The 12282-nt window shown below is 40.4% G+C and overlaps 1 protein-coding gene across 1 annotated transcript; it reads left to right on the top strand.

Moving 5' to 3' along the window:
- The first annotated feature begins 2084 nt into the window (after window positions 1–2084).
- On the top strand, window positions 2085–10400 carry LOC104516248 (LIM/homeobox protein Lhx2). The gene is made up of 2 exons (XM_010160522.1): window positions 2085–2286; window positions 9608–10400. The coding sequence occupies exons 1-2, from the start codon at window positions 2158–2160 to the stop codon at window positions 9893–9895; spliced, it is 417 nt and encodes a 138-aa protein (XP_010158824.1). The 5' UTR covers window positions 2085–2157; the 3' UTR covers window positions 9896–10400.
- Window positions 10401–12282: the final 1882 nt, after the last annotated feature.

Here is a 12282-nt window from a genome sequence, read left to right as displayed (position 1 = left end):
CCTTCAGACGGGTATTTTGATGCATTTCCTCCTAAGCCTCTGCCTTGTTATTCCTGGGAGCGTTTGAAAGTGTTTAAGATAACACACAGTGGTCTGTGCCATTACGAATCTCTCAAATTCTGTGAGTACATTTTAAATCCAAGAGCTGCTTGGTTTTACATTTCTGTAACTGGATTTGCTATGAGCAATATAGTTTCAGTCATTCATCCCAGTATGCTTTACAGCAGGGACTGTAGCTGTGACGGAGGCTGAAGCGCATGGGATGAGCCCAGTTTGGCAACTAGACCTCAGTTCTTAAACCAGAAGAAAGATTTTGCTACATTCCCTCCAGCTCCATTAATACTGCCTGTTTGCTACCTCCCTTTATGTGTCTTACACCTTTAAATTCAGGTGCTCCCAGTCTTCCCATACCACAGGAAAAGAAGCAGAAATGCTTCTTATTGCTCAAATTTGGCACAAGATACCTAGGTCTGGAAAGGTTTTACACAAATGTACGCACACATACATACACACTTATATATACCGTACATTTTTTAAAGCTGTTTTTTAAATTATAGGAGTACAGAAACACACATAAAAGTTTGAGGCTTCAGACACTTCCCATGTATCTATTAAACAAACAGACTTTCAGTCTTAAAGTTGAATTTTTGCAGGCCTTGCTCTATATTGTACCATATCTTTGTAGAAGTTTTTGAAAAGCTGGTTGGCAAAGCAGCTACTGTACGTGCTACAAACTTGCTGTGTGTAGAGCCTGCATGCATTTGTACTCATGAGTATGTGCATTTTATGTCTATTTTTTAAGACACTTTAATGCACGCCTTTCAGAACTGGTGTTTCGATAGGGCTGCAAACCTCTGATGGAGAGCATGAATTGAAATTAAGACTATGAAGACATGTCTGTGAGTTGTACTCAAGTGTAGTGAACCAGCAGCAACGGACAATTGAAAACAAACCTGTTTATGTGCTTCAGAAATTCACCAATAATTCACATTGTAAAATAATTTTTATTTATCATTTTTTGCATGCAATACAGAACAGAGATAGTAGTGATTTTTCATTACTTTTAACATAAAGCTTGCAGGAAATTAACAGGGAGTGTAGATATTGGAACAGAAAAAGCAAATTAATGACAGTTTGCCAGAGCTAATTTTCACTTATATCCTTAATTGTTTTAGTGGATTTAAGCTCAGGCCTTAATTGTGCTTTCAGAGTTTTTTTCATGGTTTACTGTATGCACAAATAAATGAAAAACTAGTTATGGTCCATGAGATTATTTTGCTTGGCATTCAACATTTAATGCTACTTGATAATTATGATAATGTTCCTTGCTCACAGGCCTCCTTTCCAGGCTTTACGGTTGATTTATGCAAATGTATCAGTGTCATTCAGTGATTTCAAAAGGATATAACAGAACTGATCATTCAAACTAGTATTTGCAAAAAAAGTATAAGAAAAAGGAAATATAAACACATAAATAATTTAAAAGATATTTCCATTTGGCACACCAGTGATAAATTGCATTAACAGCTTCATTTCTTCAGCTAGTCAAATTATAGTCATAATTTGCTGTCTGGTACCCACAAACTCCATTTCTTTTATGGTGTTTCATTTAATGGTCTCTGTTGTACTCTACAGGGTTTAGTTTGATGGAGGAAATAATTATAATTTTAACTGGTCTGTTCCATCGAGATTTAAGTGGAGTGCACTGTAGAGCTTGCTTTGTGTGCTACAATGCAATTTCTAGTGATACAACGTACATGAAAACACTTTACAGAGTTGAGGACAGCTACTGTCCTGCAAGCAGAAAGTGAAGGAAAGGCTGTGTGGGGATGGAGGGAAGAAAAAAAGGAAACAGACCTGACATTTTAAAAGCCATAAAGAGGCAGGTGAGGGTCCTTGCAGGCTGGTTATTGTAAAGGAAAAATAGAAGATGCAGAAATGGAGGGGAAGGCAAGTAGGATTTGTACCAGTACAATACATGCCATGGTATGTTATTTTAATTGCTGCACTCAGATGAACTGCAAACAATGTTGGTCACAGAGCAGCAGGTTTACACGCCTTTTCCTCTTGTTGCCTTAAGCTTTAAGTTGCAATGAAAACGATGGTGACCACCTGGATAGAGACCAGCAATACCCCAGCAATCAAAAAACAAAGCGCATGAGGACATCATTCAAACACCACCAGTTGCGGACAATGAAGTCATACTTTGCTATTAACCACAATCCTGATGCCAAGGACTTGAAACAGCTAGCTCAGAAAACCGGCCTGACCAAAAGAGTTCTTCAGGTAAGAGCAATCATTTGTCTTGAGAAGTCGGTAAAACATCAGATTTATATTTGAAATGCCACGGATTTTGCTGATTTTCAAGCTTTTCTTAATCATTCGTGCCTTCCATGAGACTTCAGTTAAATCCTAGAAAGCATGAGACAAGTTAGTTATTTCCAGCTTCCCAAAAATAGATCACTTGGGTTCTAAATTGTAATGACAGTTGTGAAGGTTTGAGGCCCTGCTTGTTTTCCTATAGTTAGTTAATTCTGGTGCATGTTTTAGCTTCTAGTCGGCTGTTAGAAAAAGTGACTTATTTTGGCTAGTGTGTTCACTGTAAATAGAGAGCTCTTAATTTAGAAATTACTGTGAATGTTTACCTTTAGAGGAAATTAATCAGCAGTTCAAATTTATTTTGAAAGGACAAAGAGGGTATGTTTTCCTTCATAACTGAAGTAGACAAATGTAATCTTTTAAAGATTAATTTTTTATTCATACTTTAGTAACTTAGAATGAAAGGAGACTGCATTTTAAAAGTACTTTTTCTCTGAAAGCTGGATTTTTCTTGCTTCAAGGATATACACTCCGTTTGAACTATTGTGGGAAGCAAAGGTGAGAATATTAGTTAATTCAGCTCCATTTTAATTTATAGTTCTGATTCAAGAAGTCAGTTTTAATGGGCACTTATCCAAAAGCTATATCTAGAGAGAAATTTGGGCGTATAGGAGCCACGGCATTCAGAATCTATTGGTGGATTTTTTTAAATGGGTCCTAATTGTAGAAAAACGGCTTGAGAGCTTCACAGAGACAGGTAGGGCTCAGAGACAGACTCCTGGGAAGGCATCGGGGACAGCTCTCGCACCTTCGTAGGCAAGTGGAGGGCGGTAGACAAAAGTACTGAGAAAACCTGAATTCACTGGAGAGATTCTGGGCCTTCCAGTACCTGACAGAAGAAGGAATAAAGGTTTTTCAGGCCTCCCAGTAAAAACTGCTACTGAAAAACAGTGGGTAATTACTTCTCTTGGCTACATCCTCCATAGCTGGATTTAGTTTGTTTGTTTACGAGGCTGATTTGTGGTGGTGGAACAGATTCCTCCACTATAACTAGTGCACATCCTAACACCTGATGTAGCGTCTCTCATAGCAGCTCTCCTTTACCCATGTACATGGGTGAAATCACTTATTGCACCCGTTTATCCTTATTTTGACACTTCAATTTTACTCACAGAGCTTAGACACTTCAGTAGTACCTGTTCTGTCCATCGCCGTGCACTCGCACCTGAGTTACCCGAGGAATTTCACACAGTGCGCTAAGAAAAGAGACCAGTGCCTAGAAAGTGCCTTTCTCCTGCTTATCTTTCTGTTCTCTCCCCTCATTCCACACCAGCTTTGACTTCCATCTCCCTTTTCTCTTTTCACCTCATGGGTCTTTCCTTCCGTCTTTTTTTTCCAAGTTATTGTCTCTCTTTCTTCCTCCCTTTTCAGGATATATTTCCTTGTCTCCAAAACTGGACCCTGTGTCTCCACTACGCCTCACTCACTTTTTTAGTCTTCATCACTTGTTTCCATCTTAAAATTGCCACCCTTTGTGGTTTTAAGGTCCTTAGTGGTACATCTGTTTTGCAGCAGTCCCTTACAATTCCACTAAACCTACCTCATTGTTTGGTAATCGGTGTTTAAATTCTTGTACTTTCACAGTTCAATGCTCCTTAATGCCTGGGCTCCCTCAGCTGAGGAGTGGTGGAAGGTAGGAGCTGGTGGTGAGGGTTGCACCCAGAGGATGGTGCTGTTGGAGGCACTTCAGGAAAATGACTCGGAGCGATGCTTTGTCTGGTGTCGTTTGAGTTTTCCTGTCTGTTACCAGCACACTCTACTCCCTTTTGAACTTTTTGTTTGAAAATTAATATAGGCCATGAAAAAACAAACTTCTCTTTTATTTTAGGAGCTTTGTGCCCAGTTGGTTTATCTGTAACGTGTGAGAGGCAATTTTTCAAACACGGAAGTTCAGCCTTGTGAGTCTCAGGGTTGCTTTTTGCTGGGGAAAACTCTTCGTGATGTTGGTTACTGAGATTGGTCACTTGTTAATTCTTTTGAGCCAGAAAGGTTGGCATTCCCTCTGTGTCATTTATTGAACACAAAGTAATTCGCTGATGCTATTGAGCTAAACAAGCATCATTAGTATTAGTCTGTCTTACATACTGAAAGCGCATGGACTCCCAGACGTACGAGCACGCTTCCTAGTAGGAAGAAATCTTCCGCATTCCCGATGTTATCAGGCGTGTCTGTAAGCTGCTGTGTTTTCTGTATGCTCAGATCTCAGTTCAGTTGATGAAGGATCGTGGCTCCTTCAATATCATCAATGGAATATATTTTAATGGAAAACACAAGGCAGCAGGACAGGAGGAACAGATTCTCTTGTTCTGAAACCAGTGTACTTCCTAAACACATGTAGTAGAGCTCCTAGTGCTTTAGGAAACAGCTATAGTGCCCTTAGTATATGGACAGTCCCATGTAACGTGTAAAGAGCATGTTTGCTTGTAGATGAGCGGGGAATTTGGCAATATTAATGATCTGGAAGATCTGACTTCTGTCTTTGCTTTATATACGATTAGTCATCAGCTACGCTTGTCCAGAAGTGGAATGGCACGGAAATGTAACAGGCTGCCTTGGAAATTACTTTTCCTTTAGTGGCTTTCTAATGCAGACTATTTTCCGTAAGTAGCCACATTAGAATCACAGTAAACCTATTTATATTTTTTACGTCTGTATTTATTTATTTTCATTCCAAATTAGCTTTATATTTGCAATTTAATTCATACACGTCTTGCACTGCAGCTGGGGAACACAAGCCTATTATTGTAAGCTATCACTCATAATTAAAATGACCAGCTAATTGTGAGCTAACTGGCATAAATATTCCTCTTTCGGGAATTGGTCTTCTCATGAGTTTAGAAAGGGAAGGTGGAAGTAGATAGCCCTAAGAAGGTATGGTTTGCTAGCTACAGGTACATACCTCTGCTCTCCCCAGGAGTCTGGAATATGATTATCCATGGCAAAAGCAGTTTAGGTACATCAAGTGTTGGGTTTTGTCAGGTGTCTTGTACACTGCTTATTCTTCCTTGAATGAGTCCCCAGTAAATGATATGAAAACCCTACAAAGATTACCGAATGCGTGTGGACTTTGCTCGTGCAGGTTCCAGTAGGCAACGAGCGTGACAATTTTCACCAACCCGCGTGGGTACCCTGCGCTACCTTCCCACGGCGATTTGCTTTAGGATGGCAAAGTGCAGGCTTTGACCGAGCCTCCGGTCATAAATCACCCCATAGCTCCCCTTTCACTGTGTGTTTAGTAACTACAACAGAGTAATCCGAACGTGCGTGCAATGAGCGAGCGCAGTTTGCTTTCTGGTGCGACATCCCTTGTATTCTTGTATCTCTGCTTACCAGTTAGTAAAATTCAGTCAGCCTCAACGTCTCCAGGCAGCTGTGAGAATGAGCGAAATTATGTTTAAAAAGTTGTTTCTAGCACAAGCTACTCATACAACTAATACATAACAGTTGCAACAACGTCACCAGCAAGAGAGTGAAGTTACCTGAGGTGGTGAGGTGATTTCACTCACTGCAGCGCCCGAGCCCTTTACAATACTGAGTGTAGTTATTTTCAGAGCTTCCCAATCATACAGAAGTGTTGTTTTACTCCTGTTTTACTTGATGGGGACAGTTAGCTGCACAGATCACTGAAGGCATAGTACAATATTTTAACCACAGTAAATATTATTCTGCGTGGCCGATTTGTCCAGCCACAGGCACCCAGCCGCGCTCACCAGAATGCTGTAGCATCAATGGGGCTCTTGCAGCTGCTTTTGTTTTTCAGTGGGAGTTTTAGTCCATCTTGTCCCCTTTGATTCGAAACAGCTCAGCCTTAGAATGATACAGTTGGACAGAAAACCACTAAATACTTCCCAATGATTTTGTTTATTCCTCAGTACTGGAGACCAGATTCCTAATTGTGTAATTGATGAGAGATAAGTCCTTCTGGAACAATTCCTTCAGTTATGTGTGTGGGTTATGATTTCTTTACTGTAATACCGTTACAGGTGCAGGGCCTGGACTGGCAGCGCGAGCGTACGGCCCCTGCCGTTACGCATGGCCAGCCCTGGCTTGCCAGCTCTTATACGCTGCTTTGAGCAGCTCTAGGTAACAACGTGGGGCGGTAGAGAAGGGGGCCTGCATGCCTACAGCTCCAAAACAATAGTTTTAATTATTTCACTACTCCTCAGCATGAAAACTTTGCTGAATACTTTCGTATCTTAAGGCCATACCAGAATATCACTATTGCAATAATTATTCTAGGTAATTCCCTTTCTATCATAAGACAAGGTATTTTCAGAATTTCAGTTAACAAATACTTAGATGTCTTTTCAGTAATAACATGAATATTTGGACGATTTTAAAGAGCTTTATAGCCATTAGCTGATTAACCTTGACAATATCTTGGTGAGGAAGAAAGTGAAAGTAGCCATATTATCTCGATTTTTGAATAATACAAGATCATGGAATATTTTCTATGAGAAACCTGAATTACCACTATTAAAGAGAGAATGAACCATTTTATACGTGTGGCTTCTGAAAGCAGCATTAATGGTCATCGGTAAGGGCACCTGAGCACGGGTTTTCATGTTTAATGGCAGATAAAGGGGAACACATGAGCACTAACAATCTTGCTCATCTTTCTTTACATGCTGCATGTTTCAAATCACAAACAGAAGCGATACTGTAGCGTCTTTTGCCCTACTAGGGTTAAGGAACAGTTGGACTCTTAGGAACAACGTGCATGAACAAAAGAGTTATGGTGCTTTTTACAGTTTTACACACATTAAGCAAGAAAATTGTTTTGTGAATATGAATGGAAATGTTACCATATTTGGGGCTACTGCATATATAAATATGTATGTGTATAATGAACATAAGTGCGTAATTATGCAGTAGTATGTGTATATGCAACCAAACTAGTGGTTTTGTCTGTTTTTCTTGTTACGCAACCATGGTACATGTACCTATTGACAGTGGCAGTCTCTAAACTTCCATTTCACCGTCGTACCTGTTATCCTTTTTACAATTGCTAGAAGGTATATTAAAGAAATCAAACCTAAATGACTTGTGAGACAAATATAAATTGTCTCTTTCTGAAAGGTAAAAGACCCCAGAAATGTTCAAATTGCTGTATTTTACCATTTCTTACTAGTTGGCACTTGAGACTGCGGCTTGAATGATCAGAACAAACTGATTTGCTTCACTTGCATCCCCTGCACACGAGGGTCCTCGCCTTGCTCAGAACCACAGGCACACTTCTGGTCCACCCTCCCTGCGTGGCTGTGAACGAACAGTCGTATGAGTGGACACTGGTTGTGAATGTGTCAGGCAAAAATAGCACATTTGGGTTGGCCGCATCGCTGTCCTTTAACAGGTTTACCACACTAACAGACTGTGTTATAAAATCATGAGTATGTTTTTGTCAGTGCTAGTTTAGGAGATGTTTGTTTTCTTGTCATATATAGGACTGATACATAGCCTTTGAACTAAGTGTTTTAACAAAGGGAATGCCAACATAAACTGTTTTAAAATACTAAGTTTTCAGAAACAAGGGCCTGTAGGGGTGTGATTTGTGCATGGCTCATGAATGCAGCCCCTATGGCCACTGCTAGAATTTGTGCCTGAGGATTATTTCCTCCTGGCATTCCCTAGAGAGAGTGCAAGAGAGGGAGTGTGCACCTTGAAGACCCTTGGTTGTGGGAGAAAGCTCTCCAGAGAAAAAGCAAGAGTGCTCCATAGAGGGAATTTAGGTCTGGACCATTTAGATGAGAAGAAAACCAGCCGAGACGTTCATGAGTTCAAACGGCGGCTGGGAAGCTGTGAGTGCTGAGAGAACACCTTACAGGACTGCTCCCATTTCTGAGTCGCTCCTCTGTCAGCGGTCTGGCTTAAAGCAGGTCCTGTGGCAGGGGCTGTGCTGCTCCAGAGGCAGAGGACAAAACTTCTGTACTGGCCAGTGTGGCCTGGTGAGCTCCATGCACTCTGTTTCCCTGTACCGGCCACAGAGGACAGCTCTGACGGAGATACTGTATGGCTGTGCAGATCCTTTCACTCGCTCCGTTCCTTCCTCCAACAGATGGAGACGATGAGGCTCATTGCATCTGGAATGGAAAGACTCTGTCCTACTCCTTATAGCAGGGCAACGTCAGGACAGTAGGATCAGGGTTGAGTCCACTGTAAAGAACGTAGCCATGACGGAAGGCCGCCTGATAAATAAGCACAGTGAAATTCCAGATAGTTCGTAGCAGTAAAATTACCTGGTATCAACTTGTATCAGGTTGAACACAGGGTATTCGGCGACATCTTCAAATGTAGTCGAAGTAATATGCTGTAGCTAAGGTTCATGCAAGTTTCACAAACACATTTTATCTATTTTCAAATAAGTCAGAAAAATATTTTGCCCTTAAACAAATCCTGCAGACAGTGGTGAACGTTATTAACTGGGACCTAAACACTGCGTTTTAAGTGAGAAAGAGGATGTCAGCTTTTGTCCTTCACGCAGAGGTAATTATCAAATAATGCAAGAAGTAGCAATCTTGGAAAAATCTCTGTATGCAGATATAATTTCTATGGAAATGTCAGTTTTTAATTCAATGTGGGTCCTTCATGCCATTCAAACCTCCTTTCCTGACATCATTCCAGTACTGAAAATAATCAAAAAAGGAGACTGGCATAGGCGAAGGGAGCTGAAGCATTTGAGAAAGAAGAGTAAGAGAAGAGTAAGAAAGAGGGAGAGTCCTTTCAGAAAAGCAGGAGCACTGCTGAGACTGAGAGTTGGCAAAGCTCTGGGGAGAGCTCTCGGGGCCCGCAGAAAGGCAGGGTGCTGTGGTCCGTGTCGCTTATGGTGCGAGACGGACTTGAGATACGAGGGTGCCGAAACTCGTTATTTTATATTTGTCAGATGCTTGATGTCCGCCTCATCCAGACTAACGCTTCTGGGATTGGGGGCAATCGAGGATTCATGTGGGCTGCCAAATTTCTAAGCATCTTTATACATAGCCTGCCCAGAAAGACTCTCCTCCTCCATCCTTAGCCCACTCCCGACCCAGGCAGACTGTTAACACAGGATTAAGAGGAACGCGTTGCAGGGGTGCAGAGGACACTTCTCATGGCTGGGGCTACTTTTCTAACATGTTACCAGCAAATACCTCTTCTGCAATTCAGTCGTCGGTGAATTTGTGAGTATGCTTTTGCTTTTTTAAACACTGCAGCTCTTTAAATGCTACCCTGTTATATTAAACTATTTCAGGTTTGGTTTCAAAATGCTCGAGCCAAATTCAGACGGAACCTCTTACGTCAAGAAAACACAGGGGTGGATAAGACTTCAGACTCAACACTCCAAGCAGGGACCCCTTCAGGTCCTGCCTCAGAAATATCCAATGCCTCCATGAGTCCATCCAGCACTCCCACTACTTTAACGGACTTGACTAATCCTACTATGCCTACTGTGACATCTGTCTTGACATCAGTGCCCGGAAGTCTTGAGGTTCATGAATCTCGAAGTCCTTCACAGACAACTCTCACAAATCTTTTCTGATGACTCTTTCTTAATAATTTCTTTAAAAAAGAAGTTATTCTTAGTTGAAATTCCAAGTGTATTTTAATAGAGGCTTTGAGCAACTGACTAACCACAATTAGGATCTCTCCTAAAAAACAGAAGGAAATGTAGTGTTCTGGTATCATGGAGTATGGACTGAAGAATAACTTGGAAGATCTATTGCAACACAACATTTGTGTAACTGTACAGTTTTGTGGACTGAGCAAGGGAAACAGCAATTAATTTAAGTTGGCTAAAGCTTCTGTATTTTCAAAGACTGCCATGTGCCTTATATACTGTTTTATCTACATTCTTTGGATTCCATGTCCACTTTTCTCTTTTTCTCTCTGTATATTTATGACCAGGGCAAAAATGTTAAGAGTTTGTTACTTTGACTAGTCCTAAGCCTTTCATTGGTTGCTTTGTTGTTTTAGAATTTTAAGGTCGAAGTCTGTTCCAATACCAGAATTTGTAAAATCTAACCAGTAATAAAACCACTTATGGAAACTACTTGGTAATGGCTGCAGTTACGTTTAACATTAGTGTCACAGCCAAGATAGGCTGACTGTGTTTAAAAGGATTAGAAAACTGCACTTCAAACACAGTATCCGATGAGGATAAACTCTAAATATGATGTATGCATTCCTCCCGTTCCTGCAGTATGGGTGAGAAATCCAGCTTGTACAACAGTCTAGGTACCTTCCTTGTAGAGAAATACCTGTTAGTTGCAGGTAGAAGTTACCAGATAATGTTAAAATTCAAACAGAAAAACTATCCTTAATTTTGCTGTGTGAAAGAAACTTGACTTCAGCCAGCATTTATGAAAACATCTTGGTTTTGGGCAAGAGATGGCTTGTCCCATTTCATGGAGGAGGCAGGCGGGTATCCATCAGCTATGTGGCCACAGTCCGTCCATTCCAGAGGTGGACATAGGGTAATGTTTTCCCTAGGGAAAAGACAGAAGTCTTTCAGGTTATTTTACAACGCTGGTGGGCAAAGGCGAGGCAAAATTATGTTTTATAAAGTCACAGCCTTACATTTTTTAATGTTCTGAAGGAATAAGAAGCCAAGGAAAAATATGATATTGATACTAATAAAAGTGGTTATTCCTTAAATGATTATGGACCTTTCAATACAACTGAATTTCTTCTCCCCCAAATTTCTGTGCAGAATATAGCTCCTATTTTGAGGGTTTTTTCCTATTGTTTTTAAAGATGCTTTTCCGTAATTAAAGAAATACCTCAGCAAAATTTAAATACGTGTACACTATGCTGTTTGCCTGGTAGTTTTATAGATTTTGAGTGGTACATAAGACGCATACGGTTGTTCCTTTTCAAACCCGTTACAATCAGTTTATTTCAGTCCAATGTTAGGTTGTCTGTGGCTAGCTGTCTAAAACTAATCCGTCATTCCCATTGGATCAAAATTGCTAAAGGATTATTCCAAATAAACAGCGAGAGGTGCCAAGATTTTTGTTCTTTGCCCTTTTCAGTGCATTGAAGATGATTTAGTAGGCCAGACTCTTCGGTAACAATGTTTTGGTTTTAAAAATGCTACATTTATTCAGCTTTCTCAGCTGAAAATTTGCCATTGTTGTGCAAGCCAAATTCCTATCAAGATCAGTGAGAGATCTCAGAGCATGAGGACTATGGGATAGAAATGCTGACGTAATTAGGTCATTTATTAACCTTTTTTACACTTCAGCTTAAAAGAACCCACAGGTGAGTTATTTGAAAAGCAAGATGCTCCTAAAAATCACAACTAGCGGAGATCTGTGAAAGGGATTACATTCTGGTCGCTAAAACCAATAGGCTGGCGTAGTTCATAATGTTTATGCACTATTTGGGTTGAATTGATAGCTGTTACAGTTTGTCCGAGACATTTTTCCTCATAATATAAATGTCTAATAAGTTGTGCTGGTTAGTGGACTGTGAAAGGGTACATCCCCGCCTTTCAAAGCTGTTCAGACACTGCGAATCTGCTGTATGTAATGTTCTGTTCATTGCCAATTACCTTGGAGATTTCTTTTTGACATGCTTAGCTGGATCTTTCTTGATTTAAAAGGCAATGTTGGTCCACTGTTAAACAGATACAGCCCATAATTAAACCCTCTGTTCATTAACCTGTACGCAGTTTGGAAAAACGGAATCCTGAATTCTTAAGTGTTACGGCAAATGTGACAGAAACAATTCAAATGGTTCTTCAAAACTGCAGTGCTATTATTTGTGATGTTGTATTTTAACTACCTGAGTCCCCGTGGATGGAAATACCTTTCAAATCAATTCTCAATATTGCCTTTTCAAATAACTGACATTCATGAAGGGGAGTACTCTCATGTTAATCTTATCTAAAACCTATAAGAGACAATTAGAGAAATTGTCTGGTTT

Source organism: Eurypyga helias, unplaced genomic scaffold (genome assembly GCF_000690775.1).
Source record: "Eurypyga helias isolate BGI_N326 unplaced genomic scaffold, ASM69077v1 scaffold50311, whole genome shotgun sequence".
NCBI lineage: Eukaryota > Metazoa > Chordata > Aves > Eurypygiformes > Eurypygidae > Eurypyga > Eurypyga helias.
This window is presented reverse-complemented; position numbering and strand designations above follow the sequence as displayed.